The sequence below is a fragment of the Rhinatrema bivittatum genome, chromosome 5 (assembly GCF_901001135.1).
Source record: "Rhinatrema bivittatum chromosome 5, aRhiBiv1.1, whole genome shotgun sequence".
In the NCBI taxonomy this organism is placed as follows: Eukaryota; Metazoa; Chordata; class Amphibia; order Gymnophiona; family Rhinatrematidae; genus Rhinatrema; species Rhinatrema bivittatum.
In genome coordinates, this window is record NC_042619.1 from 250,725,941 (window position 1) to 250,749,463 (window position 23,523).

A 23,523-nucleotide genomic window follows, 5' to 3' on the forward strand; every position below is an offset into this window, starting at 1 on the left:
TGATATGGAACTTCATGCTCCCTAGCAGTCTGTCTGATTCACTCAAAACGTCTTCTTTAACCAGAGTTTGAAGGAATGTCCCTGAAAACCCTCCTTAACCAGTGCTGGAGCAAGCATCTAGCCTGGTCCACCTTAAAATCTAGAGACATAGGTATCTCGGTGGAAGGATCCCAGAGAGCAGGAATAAGAATTTGGCCCAGTTGAGAACAGCGAGGCTGCGGCTCTCCAGGAGAAGGTAGTTCCTGTAAGAAGATGAACACTAAAGGTGAAGAATGAATATGAATACTGAAAGTCAGTATTGGGAAGTGAATAGTGAATACGGAGGACAAATGTTGAGCTATGAATACTGAAGATGAATGTGGAGTGTGAATGTGGCTCTAGGTAAGCCACTATTTTAAAATAAAGTTTATGTAAGAAATGTCAGAGTCCAGTGTGTGTCTATCTTCTGTGGAGCCACAGACTGCCAGTGCTATCCCACGCAGAGCATGAATACTCAACGTACTGAAAATTGCCCTCAGCTTTAGATGATTCATGTGGCGTAATCTTTCCTAGGGAGACCAATTTCCTTCAGAACAAAGGTTGTTCGGATGAGCTCCCTGTTCTCCATTGGAGGCATCTGTGGTTATCGTGATTTGAAATTGAGGATGGTGGAAAAAACTGACCTCTCAACGGGCTTGAAAATTCCAGCCAGCATGCAGAGAATGGAGGAGTGTGTTCATTGTATAGAGTGAGGAAGAATGAGCTTCTTGAAGGGTATAGCTGGAGATAAGCCAGTCATCTAAATATGGAAAAACAAATAGAGTAGAGTGCTCTCTTAGATAAGCAGCAACCACTGCCAGGCATTTTGTGAAAACCTTTGGTGCTGCAGAGGCCAAAAGGGAGAACACGATAATAATGATTGCTGGCTATGGTGAACATACAAATTTCCTATGAGTTTTGTGAATTGAATGTGTGCATATCTGAGATCAAGAGTAGTTAGCCTGTCTATTTCCAATAAAGGGAGGATGATGCCTAGTAAGTTCATCCTGAACTCTTCTTTTCTTGTTGAGATATCTGACATGCAAGATGGGACTGAGATCATCTGTTTTCTTTAAACTGAGGAAGTAGATGGAGTAGAAGCCTGTGCTCCTTTATAGTACTGGGATCGGTTTCACTGCGTTTGCAGCGAGGAGGGCTGACCCTTCTCCTTTATGAAGTGATCGGAGGACTGTAGCACTGAAGCTGACTTTTCCTGCTTGTAGAAGGCTGCTCAGTTGTAACTGCTGACAGGATAAGAAGAGTGGTGTAGTGGTCTTTAATAAGATCCACCGTCTCTTTTACTTTCTTTGCAAAGCGACTGGAGCATCAGCAAGTTTCTCTTGAACATCTTCCTGAAGCCTCCGAAGTCTACAGCCATGCTGGCCTCCTGGTTCCAACGGTTATTGCAGATGTCCTGGAAGAAGTACCGCATGCATCATAAGCCGAGTGAATTAGATTTTTCCCCACATTCTTCTGCTTCTTGTAGTACAGAAGCAAAACAATCCATGGAGTCTGAAGGAAGCTTGCTGGGTTATGTCTCGCATCTTTTGCAAGGCGTGATATATGTATTATATCATAAATAGCTGATAGGCTGCAATCCTAGATGTTAACACAGCTGCTTAGAAAAATCTCTTTTGCCATTGTGTTTAGTAACTTGACATCGTTACCCAGAAGGGGTACCAGAATGTGTTTTGGAATGCTTTTCTTTTTTCAAAGCTGATTCCATTTTTATAGACTCAATGATGCCCAGGCAAGGCTGAACTTTGTATTTAAGATATAACTTCCTCATTACTGGTAATTTAGACAAGGCTGTCTGCCACATTCTTGTTTGAAGTTCCTGTAATACTCTGTGAACTGAACAACTATTACATGCTTTGGGGCAAATATATCTCCTGTAAATTACATGGAATTGCTTTTGCCATTTGGATAAAAGCAGGATATGGCATATCCCCCAGCTGAGATGGGAGGATATGCCATATCTCTTTTCTCCACAGCCTCTGGGAGGCTGTGGAGAAAAGTACAATGGAAGACCAGTGTTCTCTTCAACAATACTATGACAGAGAATTATATGATGATTGTGATCCTTCTTGTGAGTCAGATAATACCAGAACTGGGACTTCTGATGTCATTCTATCCTTGGATGAAAGTAAAGCCTGAGACTTAGCCTGTAACTCAGCTTGCATCTTTTCTTGCCTGGCTTGATATGGAATAATAGTAAATAGAGTTTCAGATTTAAGGGCCATGAACTCCAAAATAGGAGACATTTGTTCTAGCTGTGATGGAGGAGGCGGAGAATCTTGTATATTAATAAAACAGATCTTGAGCAAGTCAAGCCACATTTTCCTCATGAACGGATGATGCTCCTATTTGGAAGGAAAACTCTCGGTGGAACTATCAGATTCTGGAACTATAAGTGGCGTAAGTAGTTTGGCAGAATGAACATTTTGTTTGATTGGTGCCAAAAAACTGTACCTCTGTGCTGAGAAGCTGCTGGCCACGCTGATGAAATCTTTTTGCTGAAGAGTGAAGCCACCAAAAGCATCTTCCTGTGCGCTGATCTGTTGTCAGCACTAACAGGCCCTACTTTGATTCCTGCATGCTTCGGTGCCAAAGAGCACAACGTCTCTCCCTCTCTGCTACAGGGAGAATGGCGCCTGTGCCGAGACTTCTAAGTCATGGTGCCCAGTATGAAAGGACTCTACATTTTTTGATTCAGGCGATGGTCCCTTACCTGGTGATCGTTTCTTCTTCATTGACCTGGAGGCTTGAGGAGAACTTTAAAATTCTTTCGGTGTGTAGCTTCTAGATCTTCCGGCCCCGGGAGACATTTGGGCAGAGGCATCCCAGTTAGGTACATCATGCAACAGGCCCAAGCATCAAACACAGCAATTGTACTGATCAGATAAAGTAATCTTACAGGAGCAGCGGGAGCAGCTTTTGAATCTTGGTTTGCTGTCCGCCAATATTAGGAGAGCTGAGATTAGGTTGAATTCAATTTTTAAAAAAATAATAGTAATAAAAAAGTATTCTTGGCACTTGCTAAAAGAAAAACAATACTTTGACAAAGGAAAGAGAAATAAGAAAGCACAAAGACAAGCAAGCTGGAGAAAAGAGAGCAAAAATGTATCGATTCACATGAGCGGAAGAAAAAGACTGAAGAGATTCACAATTGTGACGGCTGTACAGAACACCCAGTGCATGCTCAGAAACACCTTGTCGGGGTTTTCTTAACTTAGAAAGCTTTACTCTCTTGGCACCGTCACATGACATCACCCACTTGTGTGGCCGATTACTGTCCTGCTTGTCCACAGAAAATACGTCCTCCAGTTTAACAGTGATTTTCTTCTGTTCCTCTATCTCATCACCTTCAAAGAACAGTTCCGGTGTGGAAATCTCCCTAACACCATCTTCAGTAAAAGACCGAAGAAAAGAATTCACTTAAATTTTCTACAGTGGCTTTGTGTTCCCATTTTACCTCCTAATGGCTGAACTGACTCCTTTCCAGGCTTATTCATTATGATTTACTTGAAAACGTTGTTACTATTAGTTTAACCTTTGTAGCAACCTTCTTCTCAAATTCTTTTTTGGTTTGCCTTATTAATGTTTTACATCTATTTTGTCAATGCCTATGCTCATTTCTCTTCTTATTTGGACTTGCTTTCCATGTATTAAGGCCTTTTTGGCTTTAATAGCCTCTTCCACAGCATCATTTAACAATGCTAGCAGTAGCTTGGTCTTCCTTTGACCTTTTTTAGTGCATGGAATACATTTTATCTGGGCTTCCAAGATAGCACTTTTAAGCTATCTCCATGCAGATTTTTAACCCTTGCACCTACCCATTTTAGTTTCTTCCTAATTTTTTAATTTCCTTTTTAATATTCCTTCTTAATATTCCCCCTGTGGTGACTATATGAAACTTGATTGTATTATGATCACTATTGTCAAGCAGTTCCCACCACTTCTACCCTTTGTGTCAGGTCCTGAATTCCATTGAGAACTACGTCTAAAGTAGTACCCCCCCCCCCCCCCCACCAAGCAGTATCTATATGTACAGGAATATATTTATTTATTTATTTTTATATACCGGTGTTCGATTTTACATATCACATCGGTTTACATTTAAACAAAATTTGCAGGAACTCGTGCTTTACCTTTGTCAAATACATTAAACATTTAAATATGGGGATTGTTAACAAGGGATATAAAAGAACATGGGGAAAGGCTAACACTACGGGATGCTCGAAGGGGTGCACAAAGGAAAGTGCTGCTTTGTCACGCCCCTGCGGAGCGCGACGCACGGCACGCGACACCTGGTGTTCTGGCGCTGTTTAACGTCCGTCACAGTCCTCAGTGACATCAGAGGGGGCGGGTCTCCCGATCAAGGATCACACAATGCCCCTCCCCTCTCAGTTCCAGGTGGATTCTTTCACCTTTTTTTTCTTTCTGTCTTTCTCATCACTGTTAGTTATTTCAGGGAGCCCAGTGTTGATGGTGTGTGGCATCTATGTATATATATATATATATGTAAGAGCAAAGGCAGTGGGAGGTCACAGCTCTGGCAAACTCAGTCTATCTTACCAAGATGTGCTGCAGCTCGCAGTGGTAAGGAGTGTTGGAGGAGTGCTGCCTATGAAGGGGAGCTGAAAATGGTAAGGGAAGCTGTGGGGAATGGTGGAGGAGCATTAACTGTGGAGGAGCTGTAGAGAATGGAGGGAGAAATCTGGCTGTAGGGGAGCTGAGGGGAATGGTGGGGGAAAGCTGGCTTTGGAGAAGTTTGGAGCTCCCTCCTCCATCCTCTATTTTCAGATGGATTCATGAGGGCAAGAAGACTTAAAAGGTGAATGGATTGATATTGTGTGTCACCTTTAGCCATCAGGGGCTGATGAATTCTGCACATTTTGGCAAGAAGAGTCTGGCCACATTTGAATAAGGGTCCTAAAAGTTCTGAAAAGCTCAGATATGGCATCACCTTTGGACAATTCTTATTTTGGTCCTATACCAGATATCAGTACCTTGCGGAAGGATAACTCCACAGGCAGGTCTCCTTTGAAGTTGAATAATGCCAGTGCTTCTCCATATTCCAGCACTTGGATAGAGGGGGATTTAATCGGCTTGGGGATTTCAGTAGGTGGGAGGATCTGTTTGAAGAGAAATAGAAAAAAGTGTTCATGTTATGAAGAGCATGTTCCAGGACAGGCATTGCAGTCTGCTCTCATGGAATAGTTGATCAATGGGGTCTACCTCTGTCTAACCTGATGACAGATAAGGCAGCCAAATGGGATCGCAGGAGATTGACCAGACAACCTGGTGAAGTTAGGCGCAAAGCCAGTGATATCTGGCAGAGGTAACTATTCTATCCTTAGAGGCAGTCCTGAGACTGAGGTATTATATGCATACTCAAAGCTTTAGGACTAGTGTAATTACTAATTATCTATAGCACTGAGAGGCTTACCCAGGGCAAACAGTGAAGAAAAAAATGTTAAAAGATACAAGGGCTCTCCTCACTATTCTACATGCACACAAGGAATCAATCTAACCTGTACTAGATCTGAAAGCCCAGACAGGCTCACTTCTGTGGTCTGCTCTCTGATAGGCCATTGGAGTTTGGGTCACCTACCTCCACATAGCTGGCTGGAAAGATGCCCAATCTCCCATGATGCTCCCCTTCAAACCAGTTCTTGTCCACTTGCTTATGGATGTAGACAATATCTCCTTTTTGTAAAGTCAGCTCTCTAAGGGGTCAAAGGGCATGAGGAAAGCTCAAAGGGACAGTCATGGAAACTAAAACAAATGCACAAAACAACCTCAGCTTTACGCTATCAGACCCTTAACTAAACATTCATGACCCCTGGAGTACGTGGGATGAGACTGCAAGTAATACTCCAGGCCTCTACTACCTCACCAGATACTTTTATACTGCAGACTTCCAATACAACCCACTCCTCCATATCACCAGGCTTCCAAAGTTGCCCACTAGGCCCCAAACTAGTGTAGACTTCTAACGCCACTCATGTATCCCATACTAATCATTGACTTCCAACACCCGTCACCCCCCCCCCCCCCATACTAGTGACCTCCAATGTCTCTCATGCCCTTCTTCCCTTTCCTACCACCATTATCCCTCACCCCATGCAATCACCTTGTCCAGTGTATGATCTATACCAATGCATTTTATGCCCACACTACACTACTGCTGACTTCCCATATCCTCTTATGTACTATTGTCTGGTTTTTTTTTTTTATTTATTTATTTTACAATTCAAATAAACCACAGAGCCCAAAGCTTTCCAGAACAGAAGGGAAAGGGGACAGAGATGGGCAGCAGAGCACTCACTTGATAGACTGTGCCTGGAAATCAAACTTAACACGGGCTGCCTTCATCTGAAAAAAAGAAAAAAAAAAGAATTTACGCACAGCCGATTACACTGCTGACTCCCTCAGACCCTGGGGCTGCTCTGGATGCATTCCACTGCTGGGCCCTCTCCAAATCCAGGGGCCACTCTGAAGCAAACTGTGCTGCTGACCACCCACTCCCCCCAGAGCCGCACTGCATCATATACTAAACTCTGCTGCGGGACCTCCTGCCCAAATCCGAAGGGGGGAAGCCACCCTGCAGCACGTTCTGCTGAAGAACCCTCTAAATGCAGGGGCTGCTCTGGAACACATTCCTTATTCCCCCCCCCCCCCCCCAACACTGATTCAGGAACCATTCTGGAACATATTCTGAGCAGGGAATGTCTCGTGTGTATTATTTGCACAGCACTGAATATGTCGAGTGCCGCTACAGAAATACTAAGCAGCAGCAGATCCCGGGGTCACCTTTCAACACATTCTGATTCTGATCCCCTCCCCTCCTTTCCACCAAGATCCAGAGGCCACTCTGCAGCATATTCTGCTGCTGAAACCTCCCTCGCTACCACCGCCAACACTGATCCAGGGAACATCCTGGAACATTTTCTACTGCTGAATCCCACAGACCCAGGGGTTTCCCTGCAGCACATTCTGCAGCTGACCCTCTCTCACTCAAGATCCAGGGGCCCTCAAGCAGCACATTGCTCTGCTGACCCCCTCCGGACACAGGGGATCCCCATCAGCACATTCTACTATTGAATTTGTTTTCTTTTTTTGGATACATTTTCCTCCTGCTTCTTTAGGCTTGTGGCATAGCTGGAACCGGCCTCTACTACAACAGTGCCATGAGCCCCTATACTCAATTAGTTTATATCCCCACCAATCTCACTGAGCTCAGGCATGTCAGTAATAGTCCTCGGCTGGAGGCCATGCACCAGGAGTCCTTCCAGACCGCTGCAAACATGGGCCTTAAGGCTGGCCACTAGGTGTCACCCTTGCACAATGACAGGCTCCCTCCCCTCCCCAGCATCCCCAGCCACGGCTGGCCTGGGAGGAACCCAGGTCCTCTACACCAAGCCAGCCCTGCATATTAAATCTAGAAAAGTTTCCAAGATTCCCACACATAAGGCTGTCTTACCTTCCTCTCCTCTTTTTTTAATGGTGTAACATCTGTTTCCAGAGGCTCAGGCCTGTTAGCTGATGTCAGGCTGCTCCTAGGATGTGTTGCATTTTCTGTAGAGAACAGAAAAAATATGGACATGAACAGCATTCAGTCTGAGCTAAAGTACATACGCTGCTCTTCCTGCTGGGAGTAAAGGATGGAACTGACTCCTGCTCCTGGCATTCCCTGCACCAGGATCTTTTCTGTAATCCCCACAGCTGAGCCATTAACTCACCATCTCCAGCACCTACAATACCTGCTGCATTCAACTCTTAGTAGATCACTACTTGTATTCTGTTTGTTTGGTGTACATGAAATAGTAACAGTGTAAACGTTTTCTCTGGTCTTATTACCAATTGTTAAGAATTGTATCTGAATCCTTACATTCCTTAAAGGGTTCGTCTTTATGAAATGTTTTAATTTTGTTGAAAATGCTGCCTGTAACATTAATACGTATGAAATGAAAGATTGAATATGTAACATTTGATCTTGTTTAGTTTTGTTTTTGCAAGTTTGTGAGTATATTTTTTGGGACATTTGCGTGATTAGATGGCTAAGATTAGTGTCAGATGATTATAATGTCTTTTCTCCAGAGATGTCTTTCCACGCACCGAACAGTGAAAATATGAGGCAACATACATTTATGCATTATTTTGAAAATTGACAGATCGCACGTTTTGTATTATTTGGTTTGTGGTTGTTGTTGATTGACCTTCTAGTTATTTTGTATCTACCAATACAGACAATTAACTCCAAGGTAAAACTGCTTTAAACTCTACCAGCCAATAATATACTGAAGGCGCATCTTCAGAATTCCTGGACCAAATGATATGTTTCTGTGCTATTAATAAAGTTACATCTAGAAGGCTATCCTCCAGTTTATTGACAACAACATATATAAAACCACAATAAGTTAAAAACAGAGGCTCAAAAAGAGACAAATGATCAAATATTTCATCATCAGGTGAATCCAAACCCTTACAAACCTCAAAACAATAAAGCTGCGACAGAGAATTACTAATTATTTTAAATAGAGTAGAAAATACTGGCTACAGAAATAAGCTTTAAGGGCCCATCTAGAAACAAGCTAGCTTCCTTCTAAGCGGAGGTCCAGGAAAGGGCAGCAGCACCTATAAATGCTGGACTCCTTTTAGCCTGCCTACAGCACTCTTTGGCTGATGGAAGGCAGACAGAGCAAGCACCCAGGGACACAGCACCCTTATCTTCTGTTATTTCTTTGATGTGTGTAGTTTGCTGTTTTTAATCATTTGTTATTTATTGTGCTTTTACTATGTAACTTGCCTTGAGCTATTTTGTTACGTGATCAAAAAATCTCAATAATTAAATTAAAAAAAACAAAAACTTGCATTCTGCCTTTTTAGGAGAAATCTCTACAAAGCGGACGGCAAAACAGGCATTTCAAATATCACCGGCACTAACCAGATGCAATACAAATCATCCATGCCCAATCAAAACAGCAATAAAACATTCATCTACAAAACAGCATAATGAAATGACATTACTACTAGGGCTGTGCATTCATTTGCAACGAAAAGGGAAATTTTAACAGAATTTCCTATTTCAACTGGATTTTCAAACAAAAGAAAAATAAACATTTTTTTAATTTTGTTTTAAACAAAAAAAAAATAAATTAAAAAACACAACAAACCTTCCAGGCTTCCTCTCTTATCTCTTTTACCATATTTGTATTTTTCTTCAGTAGCTCCTGCCGCACCAAGGCCAGTGCCATTATGTATGGAAGAAATTAGAAATTGCGCTGGCTTCAGTTTGCTGGTGCCATGTCTAAGCTTACCTCCGGTGGGGCAGGAGCTACCAGAGCGGCCTGGGAAGGATTTTTTTTCCCCTATTTGAAACAAAAAGAAAACAAACAAATGAAAAAAAAAATGTCTGCGCACAACATTACTGACCACTTTAGAATTCAGTTATACAATAATAAATTCAAACCCATTACATCAGTTTCAAAAGCCATATCCAAAGTTAGCACATGCTGCAGTCAAAATCATTCCTCCGCCCATAAAAATAAACAGCCGGGGGTCGACGAATGAGGAGGGAAAGGGGCTGACACAGGCCTGCCTGGCTCAACAAAGCGGTGAGACCAATTAACAACCAGCTGACAGCTGTGGGACTGTGCCGACGTTGATGTCATCTGCCAGGGACTGCGAGGTGAAAAGCCCGCGGTGCGCCACCTAAGCCGCGCACGCCAAAGGGGCGTGCACACGGCTTAGATTGGCTTTGATCGCCTTTGATTGAATTGTTTAAGTTATATGGAGCGTAAAAATAAGGCGAAATTTGTCAGCTCTTCTCCGGCTCCACAAAGAATCGGCCCGATGGATGCCCATGTTAACAGGCTTATTTCGCCACAAGGGGACTGCGCTAGAGACACATCAGATGTCTCTTTGAGTCCTGGCATAGGCCCAAAGCCTCTACAACCCCCAGGAGGAACAGTTGGAGAAAATTCCATTGTGAGAGACAACGCAAATGTAAGTGGCTCAGAAATTTGTTCTTCATCACCGAAAATTGCTGTTTCTCCCTGCTTGGAGCTAGAACAGCAAGAAGCAGGAAATGGAACTCTAACTGTTAACATTGGTAGCACACGGATGAATACCATGGATGCATCCAAGGTTACCCTGGGTGATCTTTGGAGGATGATGATTAAGCTTGACTCTAATGTTTCTCAAATGAATTCCTCCTTTTGTGCTATTGCTAACGGGAATAGAATGGCTATTCAAGAAAAGGGGAAAAGATTAAATGATATAGAAGTCTCTGTTAAAAATATGTCTTTAGAAGACTTTAGAAAGTTTACATACATCAGACAATATGGTATTACATACTGATTTAGAAAATCTTATGAGAGTGAAGAATTTGCGTTTCATAAATTATCCAATTACTAGGTTGCTCTCACCATATGAGATGTTTGTGAAATATTGGAGGGAAAATTTAGCATCTGAAGAGATTCCTTCTATTTCAAAGATCTATTATTTCCCTATTCAAATGAGTAATATACCTGGGAGGGAGGAAGAGAATACCTCCGGTATATCTACTTTTTTGGAGGAATCCATTGATGTCATAAACAAGAGGGCAACACTGTTTGTATCCTTTGTTTCAGAAAGGAAGAATGAATTCATTCTTGAAATATTCTTTAAAAATAAAGATAAACTATTCTGTGGGCAAAATATTTTCATTTTTCCTATTGTCTCTAAATCTACTCAGGCAAGGAGAAGATAATTTTTAGCCTTGAAAAATAAAACCTTGGAATTAGGTGCAATTTTTTATTTGAAATATCCTAGCAAGTGTTTTATTAATTTTCAAGGCAAAAAAGTATATTTTTTTCGGAACCTTCACACCTTGAAACTTTGAGGGATAAAATTGAGGTAAATTTGGATCAAGTTACATCAGCAGAGTTAAGGCAGATAAAATAGAAACAACCCCTTTCCTTGATTATTGGTTTGTTTAAGAGATTTTTCTTATTTCCTAGATGGTACCCCCATGATAGTATTAAGTGTAATAACTGTTATATTGTGAATGGAAAAGATTTTCCCCAAATATGTTCATTTATAAGTTGTTACACTGATTTGCCTATATTATGCACAGAAATGCGATTTGTGTTGATAAATGAAATATTCAATAAAGAGAAAATTATAAAAAAAAATAAACAGCTATTCCGCTAGTAAAGGAAAATTGTACACCTAATACTTCTTATAGCCTAATGACCCACATACCAAATAAACCAACCGGTTCAGCTGTTAAAACCTTAGTGGATAAAGAACCAGGCTTTTAGTTTGCGAATATTAACTGATTTCCTTCAGCGTAAATGGACGTGAATTCCAAATACCAGGGACCACTCCCAAGAATGCCTGTTCCCTTGTCTCTACAAGAGAAAGTACTTTTATAGAAGGGACCACAAATTCCAACGAGGTTGATATTCAATGCTACTTAGCTGGATAAGCAGGAACTTATCCGGCTAAGTGGCGGTTGAATATCTGGCTAAGTATTTATCTGACTACGTAGAAAGTGAGATACCTTGGGGACAGGGTACTTGCCAGGTACTTGCAGCCTGGACTGGCCACTGTTGGAAACAGGATGCTGGGCTTGATGGATCCTCGGTGGCAACTTTTTTTTTTTTTTTTTATACAATTTAAAGTTTATTGACCACAACAGCAAAGATCAATCATACAGAACACAGCAGATATGCAAATACAATGGTCTCTGGTACAATTTCCATTTGTTTATTCCAACCCCACCCCCTACCCTCCTGGCAACACTCTTAATTCTGCACAACAAATGTCAAATAATGGAATATAATATATATAACTAAAGAATAGCATTCAAAGTCAGGGTTGTTTTACCTTCAGCCAGTTTATATACAGTTTCCATTTCTTATTACATTTCTCCAATTCATCATGTCTGAAAGCTATAAGGTGACCTAAAAGGTGTATATCATGTAATCTTTAACCAGCTACCTTCAAAGATGGACAATAAGTCTGCTTCTAATAAGCTGCTAAAGATATCCTGGCTGCTAACGCAATTTAAAATACTAAACCTCGAATCAAACCTGAAATGTCCGCAACTGGAATACTCAATAAGAGAGACCTGGGATCTTTGAGAACCTCCTGTGAATTAATCATCTTAATCAATCTTATTATTTCATCCCAGAAATGTGTCACTCTAGGACATTCCCACCAAATTTGGATCACACTGTCTCCAGCAAGCCCAGTATGGCAACCTTACCTTGGCTTACAGGGGATTTGTTCCAGCTGCTCCTGGACAGGGAAGGGCTGGCAGCTCGCTCCATCCCACAACTGCCTGAACATAGATGGACAGCCAGTGGGTTGAATCCTGTTTCCTGATGGTGCTGCTGCTGCTGGCCTGGACTGATATAAGGAAAGAAAGTAAATAATTCCAGAGAGTACAGCCATGGATAAAATCACCCTCCTTGCAGAGCTTTTGTTAGAAGGCCCAGTGCTGGAACTAGGGGTAGGGAGCACTGCCCTGGGCATCAGAGCCAAGGGGGGGGCATCATCAGCAGGGATGCTTTTACTTATGGTCAGTGCTCTGAATCTCAGAGAACAGAACAGCCCTCTACTTCCTGCTCCTGTTTCTCCCTTGCCAGGTAGCATGCAGGGAGCAGGAGGAGAATGGGGTGTGAGCCTGAAGCAGATGGAACACAGTGTGAAGCAGTGGTCCCCAACCCTGTCCTGGGGGCCCACCAGCCAGTCGGGTTTTCAGGATACCCACAATGAATATGCATAAGAGAAAATTTGCATGCACTGCCTCCATAACATGCAAATTTTCTCTCATGCATATTCATTGTGGGTATCCTGAAAACCCGGCTGGCTGGTGGGCCCCCAGGACAGGGTTGGGGACCACTGGTGAAAAGGAAAGAAGAGCCCTCTGCTCCCTAATCCAGCCCCTTTTGGGCCATCACCATGCTGTGCCAGAGCAGCCACTGGTAAGTCAAGGTTGGGGGGGGGGGGGGGGAAGACATCATTTTGAGTATCTGTCTCAGCACTGATAAAGTCATTCTGCTTTCCATCTCACAGAATTACAGCAGAGCATCTAGTCCAGCATATCATTCACAAGTCCATAAGTTCCTGTAATTTATCTGCTCTGAATTCTAGGTCTGGCTGCCAGGCCTCTCCACTCCTCTCTTGACCTCCCTCCCAGATACCTCCTCTTCTCCTCAGACCTTCCTGCGCATTTGAAGTCTATCTCAACGAGAGAGCAGACAGCATAGCAACACACCAAAGCACCCGGGAAACCAAGACAGACTTCCCAACAGCAAACAGCACTAAGCAACTGGACAGAGAAGAGACAGCAGAACTGCCAAAGCACACCTAGCATAAAGAATATCTAACCTAGGGCCTCTTAGATTTGAAAAATTATCTTTAAAGGAAAACGTAATTACATTATACAAATATATCAAAGGACTCTGCATGAATCTTGCAGGCTGATCTTTTTATCTCAGAAGCAACAACAAACAAAACAAGATGCATCCTCTGAGACAGAGGGGTAACAGATTTCACCAACTTTAACAAAATGGAGAGTTTACTAACTAGTGAAATTATTTAACATTTTGCCAGCAGAAGTATTTATGGCTGCAGCACTAAATCAACTCAAAAGTAAATTGAACAGGATTTTCTTTTTAGAGGAAAAAAAAAACTTTGGGGGCATATCAGGATGTAGTTATACAGTAGAGAAAAGGATTAATCAACAATTCTGAATCAATCACCAGATTTGGGGGATCAGGAAGGAATTTTTCCACTGTTACAGAATTAGTTACAGATGCACAAGGTTTATTCATCTTCACCTGGACTACCCCTTAAGAAATCAGAAGATTGAACTTAATGGACCTCTTGTCTTCTCTCAGCCTAATCTACAGTGTAACTCTATATCAATGCACACCAACAAACTATTTCCTAATTCATGATATAAAAGGGAACCAATATGTTCTAAATGCCAATTATTTCATTTCTTAGGTCTGACATACTGCAAATTTAACAAAAATGTAATACTTAAAAATCAGTGAAATAAGAATAGGAAGGTGGCCATCATAGTTTCCAGGTGCTTGACTCCCATGATGCACTGCAGGTGATGTCACAGCACGCAGTGGTTGAGACAGCAGATATTAATGTCAGGACAGGGAGATACTGATGAAAAAGCTGATAAATACTGCAAAACTGTGCAAGATTCTCAAGCACCTTATGTACAGTAATCTTTATCCAGATAAATTATCGGGAATATTCAGCAGGATGAATATCCCACTAAATATACTCAAATTTTTTCAAGTTCAATTGCCAGTAATCCCTAGAGAGGCACAACAGAGTCTCCACCTAGAATGAAGCCAAATCTAAACAAAATAACCAGAGGATGAAATGCCAGGAGAAAAAAAAAAAATCGATGTATATGATATACTACCCGAAGTATGTAAAACAGAATATATTTGTATTCCTTTAAGAACAGATGCTACAGATGAGTTAAGAGCTAGTTCCACACTAGCCTGATAGCTGAGACTTTTCCTGCTTTCAATTGCTGACACATTTGTGCAGCAAAAATGGAGCTGGGAATTATAGGAAGTTCCAATTTCAGTATCCCTGATGCAAGGCAAAATATCACACGCCAAAATTGCAAGATGGAGTACCTTAGGAGGCAGGAAACATTTTGATTTTTAATTGCCACATATTAGACACCTAGACAGAGAAGTGTGTATAACATCAACAAGTTGCTTGCCTCAGATGCATGTCACTTCTCAGTCATGCCATTGCACATGCCGCCACTTTCTGAGTGACTGTCAACACATCCAAGGCGTGCTACAATGCAGATAAACCAGTCTTTCTTCCACCCGTTCCACTCACCACAACAGATGAAAACACAAACTCCTCCCCTCAATGTTCCAATACATTTAGAGGTTGATATTTAAAGGGGCTTGTCCTGAGTTGGCTGGACAAATCCCAAGTTTTGAATTTTATCCAGATAAATCACCAAATGGATAACATTTATCCAAATAAATTAAATGTGTTCTGGGGCAGAATTAACTTAGCCAGATAACTTATCTAGCCAAGTCCAATATTCAGAGTTAACTGAATACATTATTTGGCTAAGTATGGATGTGCCTCAAAGCAGGATTAACCTAAACAACTATATTCAACTTATATAGCTGATTAAGAGCCCAAAAAATACAAATTAAAAAACAAAACAAGCTTGCAGGCCTGATCCTCATCCCCCTAAATCCTTCCAAAAGAGAGTCATACAGTTGTAGGCCTATTGGCCCAAGTGCTGCCTCAGATCCCCTACCCTCTCAAAATATATCTGATCAAGTCCCCTTCCTCATCCCCACCTGGCACCCCCGAGAAACCCTGGGCCGCAGGGATCACGGTACAATTGTATCACTCCCGGCGGTTTTCAGCGTTACTTTGACAGCAACACTGAAAGCATTATTCTGTATCATGCTTCCAAAGCAATGCTGGAAGCCGCTGTCAGTAGTTCCATTGTACCATGAACCAGATGGCCCAGGAGATTTCAGGGGTGCTGGGAGAGTGGGAATGAAGAGGGGCCCGGATCCAGATAGAATTTGAGATAGCGCATGGGGTAGGGAGGAGGCTGGGATGGTTCTCGAGCTGATAGGACCACAGATGTTATTTCTTTTGGGGGTCTTGAAGGGCAAGAGATTGGTTACAATGACAAACATTATTTAGTGGGTTGTGGGGTGGGAACTGGACCTGCAGGCCCAACAATTGTTTTGTAAATTCCTTTATTCTCACTTATCCAGCTATATTTGAACATAGCGAGTTAGTAAAGTTATCCATATACAGGCACCAAGGATAACTTGAAACCTAACTGGCTGTATTCAGATATAGCTGGTTAGGTTTGAAAGTTATCTGGGAAATGTTGCTTGAAAAGCTTTGAGTATATTTAGCGGGACGTTCATCCTGCTGAATATTCCCGATAACTTATCTAACTAAAGTTGGCCTGATAAATTATCCGCTCGCTGCTTTTCTGAGTTTTGGCCCCAGAGGAAAATTTGCAAAACGCCATTTATATGGGCAAATACCAATTTACCCAAGCAAAAAGGCAGTATGAAAACCACCTTCCTTTATCCTGGCTGAAAGCAGACCCAGGCTTCCACGGCACGCGTGCTTTCAACCAGGTCAAGGGATGCTGTCACCGGGGAGGAAGCTGTTTTGGGCAGGATTAAGAAACAGCATATATACATTGCATTTTCAAATGCTCACATGTTATTTCCCAGGCAAATTTAGTCAACACAAAGAGCAGGTGCAAAATCCATGCATCTCACTGGACTCCTGGGCAATTTTTCTTCAGAAAATCTGTACAACATCTGCAGCTGGGTGGGCTGTTTTGAGAGCTGCCCCCTTTAAAGTGTGAATAAATGATAATGCTAAAACACCACAAAAGACCATTCAGGACCCAGGGACTGGGTGCAGACCATGGGAAGGACAATAAAGAAAGCCCTTTCCGGGAGGGTAAACACTCTCTTACCCTCGGAAATAGGCTTTTTGATTATGGCCCACCCTCTATATAGGTAAAAGCACCCGTGTATCACTGGAGGTATTCTCCGGGCAGGATTAGGTTGGAAGAGGCATTTATGTGGGTAGTTTTGAATAATCAAAACCATCCACATATTTTTGACTTAGCAAAGCACCAAGAGAGATGTGGGGATAGCCTGCATATGGGGCAGTTACTACCTTTAACAGAAGGCACGGGGGTTGGGGGTTAACCTGCACGGAGCAGCAGTTACAACCCTATATGCTCCGCTGGGCAGACTGGCTGGGCCCTTTCAGTCTTTTTTTTTCTGTCATCGTTTACTACGTTATCCACACAAAAAGCAGCTGCAAATCTGCATGGGTACTTTTCGTTGGGGCAACAGCACCAAAACTGCCTCTGTAGTTTTGCTTTGATTTATTTTGGCAAACCCCATGGGTAAAGACTATCTGCGAGGTTTGCCCCTAGACCGTGGTTACTCCCATTAGCTACCCCCTTAATCCCCAGCCATTTTAACGTGTTGCTGGTTTGTGCTTGGTTCAGTGCCACTGCTGACTGTGGCTTGCACCTCTTCTTCAGCCACTTTCATGGCCGACGGACCCTCCCAGACAAGCTCGCTATTACCTGTTCTCCCCCCATTCCTTGAGGCTCTTCCTGATTTCCATAGTGGTAATGTTTCCAAATAACCATTTTTACCTTAAGCCTTGCAGTCTTGACAGAGGTCAAAGAATGAAAACAAAATTAGATTTGCCAGTCTCCGTGGGCTTTATGCAATAAAGGCTTTCCCCCATCGGCACAGAATGGGCAACAAGGCCCCCATTCCGCTTTCTGTCCCTGCATTTTCCATTAGATAAGATTCCTCCTTAGTCATTCTTTACATAAAAAAAGTTACGTTACTGCTCTCTCTCTGCCCCTTCTCCCTTTATCCTTCCTTCACTACTTTCACTCTCCTTTGGTCAGATTGAGAATCGGGAAACTTTATTGGCAGGACAATTTGTACCTCTCTCCTCCCCCTCGCGCTCTGCTGTTTGCTCTCGATAACAATCTGTCAGATTTCACAGGTAAGGAAACCTCCCCTGCTCCGGAAACTCGCCGGGGCCTGCAGCTTCGGACGCAAACTCACCTGGCAGATCTCCGATTACGCCAGAGCCGGGGGGGGGGGGGGCTCTGCTAAACTCTTCCGAGGCGAGCAGCACCCGGCCAAGGCTTACTTACCAGCACAGGGGCTCCACAGCAGCAGCCAGCAGAGTCTGCAGAGAGAAGAAGAGTGGCTAGACGGGTGTGGGAGGAAGGAGTCAGCCAGCCAGTCCGCTGGCAAGGTCTCAGCCAGCAGCTGAACCGAGAAAAGTCTGCAAGTTTGGCAAGCTGGGAAGGCCACCCGCAGGGTCCTAGACTGCACCCGATCTGCTGACGAGGGGACTCCTGGACCCGTCAGACAGGCACTCCCACACCAGGGGGAGGGGTGGTGGAGAGGCACAGACAAAGTCACATTGTGGTCACTCCCCCCCCCAGATAAATCAAAAGTACAAAGCATTGCCAGCAGTGGGTTAGACTTTAAACATACAAGTATCAATGGGCACTGCACTGCACTGCAGTTTTAAGTTGTTTTTGTTTGGCGTTGTGCCCCGGGATTTGCTTTATGGATGGAAAGAGGTCAATCCTCTGAAAGGATACAGAACGGGTAGAGGTGGTCCAGAGAGAGGCTACCAAAATGGTGCAGGGTCTGCAACAAAACCCGACTGAAATGAGATGTAAAGCCCTACATTATGTAGACCTGGAGAGGAGAAACAGGAGAAATGATAGTCAATCGCTACAGCGAAGGTATAGATCCAGGCACAGGAAGCAAAGCTTTCCCATAGGACAGCAAGCTGGAGAAAAAGGGGTCACAGTATGAGGCTCCAGAAAGGTAGACTCAGGAATATCAGCAGCACATATTTCTTTATGGATCTGGATTATAAATTTAGGGTAGTGGATGCATGGAACAGCCTTCCAAGGAAAACAGCGAAGACAAAAACAGTGACAACATATACAAAAGCCAGGGATAAGCACAAAGGATCCCTAGGTGCAATAAAGTGAGGGAAAAATGAGTCTATGGCATTGTCCCAGGAATGACATTGGGCAGGTAGCTTATGTGAACAGACAAGGAGGCATCAAAAGCATACAGGTGGAAAAAGACTTAGAATGACTGATGGAAATGAAGAAAAGGGGTAACCTGCACGGAATGGCAGTCACTACCCTAATAACTAAAAGCTTGCTGGGCAGACTGGATGGACCATTGGGTCTTTTTCTGCCGTCATTTACTGTGTTATTATGTTAGACTAGATGGGCCTATTGGACCATGGTCCTTACCTGCCACCTGATTTATTTATGATTCTAGGCTTTGCCTGGAAACAGTACAAAACCTTCCCAGTAAGGAACGAGGCTGTTACAGGTACCGCCTGTCTCCTCCAGAAAAGCTTTTCATGATATGTGTGAACTTCCCATGCCTGACCAAGGGTGGGGTAGGCATGTCCTAGAACCTTTTTGCTTGGAGGGTGCTCTCCATTTATCCAGTGCTAAGAGAGTGGAGGTCTCCTTTCAGCGTGCATTTAAACACAATCGGGCCGATACAGTACAGTGCGCTCCAGCGGAGCGCACTGTTATCCCGCATTTGGACGCGTGTTTTCGACGTGCTAGCTTTACCCCTTATTCAGTAAGGGGTAATAGCGCGCCGAAAACGCGCATCCAACCCCTCCGAAACTAATAGCGCCCGCAGCATGCAAATGCATGTTGATGGCCCTATTAGTTATGCCCGCGCGATTCAGAAAGTAAAATGAGCAGCCAAGCCGCACATTTTACTTTCAGAAATTAGCGCCTACCCAAAGGTAGGCGTTAATTTCTCTCGGCATGGCGATATTAAGTCGGAGGTCCCAAAAGTTAAAAAAAAAAAAATTTGAAAATGGCCCGCGGCTCGAAAACCGGATGCTCAATTTTGCCGGCGTTCAGTTTCCTTACCCATGGCTGTCAGCGGGTTTGAGAACCGACGCCGGCAAAATTGAACGTTGGCTGTCAAACCCGCTGACAGCCGCTGCTCCTGTCAAAAAAGAGGCTCTAGGGGTGCGCTAGTGTCCCTAGCACCTCTTTTTACCACAGGCCCTAATTTAAAGAAATTAATTTACTGAATCGCGCGCACAGGAGAGCGGGCACTCGCCTGCTCTCCCGCAATTTTTACTGTATTGGCCTGAATAAGAGAAATGTGCCGAAAAAAGCTAGTTTCTCTAGTAACCCCTTTTACTGTAACAGGGAGGGAAATGGAAAAGGGAAGGAAGACCATCTTATAGGTTATCAGAAGCTCAGACATACAGGTCAGTCAGCAGCAGTGATGCAAAGAAACTTTCATCTACAGTCGGCTCTATGCAATGACCAGACAGCAGAATTATTTACCTGTAACAGGTGTTCTCCAAGGACAGCAGGATCTCAGTCCTCACATATCGGTGACATCATCAGATGCAGGGCCAGATTTAAGATTTTGGCACCCCTAGGCAGAATGCTACATTGGCGTCCCTTTGAGGCTGTGTCAGCACATGGTCCTAAAGCAAGCAGAAGCAGGATCCTATTTGGCCTGGGTATTTGGCACCTTCAAAATTTGGCACCCAAGGCAGTTGCCTATGCCTAAATGCTAGCCATATCAGATGCAGCCTGGCACAGAATTTTACATCAAAGCTTCTAGAAGCTTTAAGCATGACCCATTGGACATGTGCGTCTCTGGCCACTCCACTTCCAATGCAGGGCCCCTCAATCCATGACAAAGCTAAGACTTGGAGAAACCAACTTCAAGGGGAGGTGGAAGGGTTTAGTGAGGATTGACAACTGTTGTCCTCGGAGGACACCTGTTACAGGTAAGTAACTCTGCTTTCTCCAAAGACAAGCAGGATGGCAATCCCCTCACATGGGAAATCACAAGCTACAGGCTACTCCAAACCAATGGAAAAAAAACAAACAAACTTCACAACAGTGCCAACAGGCCATCCTAACACTTTCTGACATTTATTTTTATGGCAATCTGAAACCATACTAATGGACAGAGTTGGGTGCTATACCTCAAAGAGAAGACAGACTAGCTAAAACTACTATTGTGTTGGGAGTCCATGTCGAAACAGTAGTGAGACGTGAATGTACGGAAAGAACTCAGGGTCACAAGCTTTGCTGATCTCAAGAAGGTTTCTGATGCTGCCATGCCACTAACATTGTGAACCCAGATATACCCCACTAGATCTAGGCCTGCCTGGTTGCCAACTCCAGGCTTTATTGGTATCAAACAAAACGCAAAACTAGGTGGATTATCTGAAGGCTTCAATCTGTTCCAGATAGAAGGCTACAGTTCTTTTGCAATCTAAATTGCAACATCCGTTCACCTTTGTGGACTTCGACACAAACATAGGCAGACAGGACGTGTGCATAGAACCACTGTATTGTGAAAAACTGTATAAGATGGATAAGTCACTGGGGCCTGGAGCTCACTGACTGTACATCAACGTGACTGCCATCAAATATATGACTCCCCAGGTCAGGCCCTTCAGCTCACAAGATTCTAGAGGCTCAAAAGGAGCTTTCATCAACAGGGTGAGTACCACGTAGAGACCCTACAGGAGGCTTCAACTCAAACCCTGTATAAAATAGACAACTAAAGGCTGTGCAGAGATGGATTTGCGTTCCACATGATGGTGATAAGCACTAATTGCAATGGTGGTGAATCCTAATTAAGGACCTCATTTACTAAGCATTTTTCCCATAGACATAGAATGGGAGAAAAGCCTTAGTAAATCAGGCCCTAAGTTAGTTCTCAAATTCGACTCAGAGAGCTGTAGAAGTTTTGTGCAAAACAGGAGAAAGGATCCAGAGCCTTTTCCTTATACGATACAGCAAAAGTCCTCCATTCGAAACCATAGGCATTCCTTGTGAAATCCTTCTTGGAAGGCAGGTTACAAGACACATTGCTGGACAGATTCAGAGGTTGAAGGGCTACCCTTTCAATATCCAGGCTGTGACAGCCAGATACTCAATCTCAGGGTGAATAGCAGCCCCTGATCCTGAGAGATCAGCATTAGAGAATTCCCCAACCTGAATGGATCCCCGATGGACATCTCACAAAGGAATGGAAACCAAACCTGACTTGGCCAATAAGGGAGTTATGAGAATCATAGTTCCCCCATCTTTTCTGAATTTCTGTACGGCTTTGCAACCAAAGGAAATGGAGGATAGGTTTGTAGAAGTCCTGAATCCAATCCAGGGTGAAGGTATCTAGGACTCTTGAAACTGAAGTCCAGGGCCCTTTCTTTTCAGAGGAGATGCAGAGTTATCATAGGTGTGCGCTACATGCAGAATATCTGGTCAGCTATGCCCCTATCCATGGACCATTTGAGGAATTCCAGGACCTGTCTCAATCTGTCTATGAGGACAGTCACCTCACCCACCAGATAATGTGACTGAGGACCATTTTGTGAAAGTAGGACTAGTGCTACATCTGGAATTTGTTGCCAGAGGATTTGGTTAGTGCAGTTAGTGTAGATGGGTTTAAAAAAGGTTTGGATAAGTTCTTGGAGGAGAAGTCCATTAACTGCTATTAATCAAGTTGACTTAGGGAATAGCCACTGCTATTACTGGCATCAGTAGCATGGGATCTACTTACTGTTTGGGTATTTGCCAGGTACTTGTAACCCTGGATTGGCCACTGTTGGAAACAGGATGCTGAGCTTGATGGACCCTTAGTCTAATCCAGTATGGCAATTTCTTATGTTCTTATGGACAGTTTCCTGTCACATGAGGTATGATCCTGTTCCTTGTCGACACAGAACATAGTACTAGAATGTCTGTTTGGAGGAGGACAAATTCATTGGCCAATCAATCTCTGAAAGTCTTCAGAACCTACCATAACATTCTTAGCTTGAGGAAGTTTACCTGCTGAAATTCCTCCTGAGCAGACTAGCAACCCTAGGTGTGGAGCCCTTCTATATGATCCCCCAACCCAGCATGGACATATCCATTGTTCGGACAATTTGTACCAGAGGAATTTGGAATGAATTAGTCACCAGAACAGAGTTTCTCTCAAAGCCAGATGCTATTCCAGAGATGCTGAGTGGCTGGAATCCATTGCTGTCTTAGGGTTCACTGGATTTTTCGACTGTGAATATGTGTTATAGGAGAAATGCATGGTCAAAGTCATAAGGACCAATAACCTCGACATGTCCCATGCTGACATCTATTGACTCCGTACAGTGGATATCAGAAGTCCTTTACTCCAATTTAGCATGTTAATCCTTTTTTTGTGGGAGAAGGGAGACACATCTAGCAGAGTTCCTATTAATCCAATTGAGGCAAGGGGCTCAGGTGGGATCTGGAGTAATTGATAAACTCTAGCAATTCCAACATCCAGAGGGTTTTGCTTATTAATTCTGCAGCACTTCCTTGAGATATGCTCTTGACCAACTAATCATCCAAGTAGGGAAAACACTTCTGCAAGGTGCAGACTCCACTGCAAGGCGTTGACACGAGGTCGAAAGGCAGCACATGACATTGGAAGTGGTGCTTCCCTACTACAAAACTGAGACATGTTCTAAGAGCAGAAGAGGTCTATATGTGGGCGTAAGCCTGCCCCCTCATCCTTGAAAAAGAATCGGGATGCTGAGGGAAACCACTTGAACTTTCCCTTCCCTGATACTTGTTTAACACCCCGAGGTTTAGGATGGGACCAAGTCCCCCCACACGCCTGTGGATCAGGAAACACTCTGACTAGAATGTTGTCCTTTTACCCCTGATGAACTGGGTTCAACCCATGAGCCTTCAAAAAAGAGGAAAGCTCTTCTTGTAGCAGTATCTGATGCTGAGAGGCTGCCCGAGTGCTTCTTGGTGGGCTATTTGAAGGAATATCCAATCAGCTTATTCTTCTAAGTATACCGAGAACCTGAGTGTCTGAGGATACTCTGGGCCAACAGATT

The 23,523-nt window shown here is 43.5% G+C and overlaps 1 protein-coding gene across 3 annotated transcripts in view; it reads right to left on the reverse strand.

Moving 5' to 3' along the window:
- SORBS3 (sorbin and SH3 domain containing 3) overlaps positions 1 to 23,523 on the reverse strand; it is a 113,650-nt gene that overhangs the window by 21,326 nt on the left and 68,801 nt on the right. For all 3 annotated transcript variants that reach the window (XM_029603795.1, XM_029603794.1, XM_029603793.1), the window contains exons 10-15: positions 17,765 to 17,799; positions 12,281 to 12,423; positions 7,508 to 7,602; positions 6,353 to 6,399; positions 5,636 to 5,750; positions 5,031 to 5,156 (exon numbers count right to left, since the gene is read on the reverse strand). In XM_029603795.1, coding sequence (XP_029459655.1) covers positions 5,031 to 5,156; positions 5,636 to 5,750; positions 6,353 to 6,399; positions 7,508 to 7,602; positions 12,281 to 12,423; positions 17,765 to 17,799 — 561 coding nt within the window. The remainder of the gene's footprint in view (positions 1 to 5,030; positions 5,157 to 5,635; positions 5,751 to 6,352; positions 6,400 to 7,507; positions 7,603 to 12,280; positions 12,424 to 17,764; positions 17,800 to 23,523) is intronic.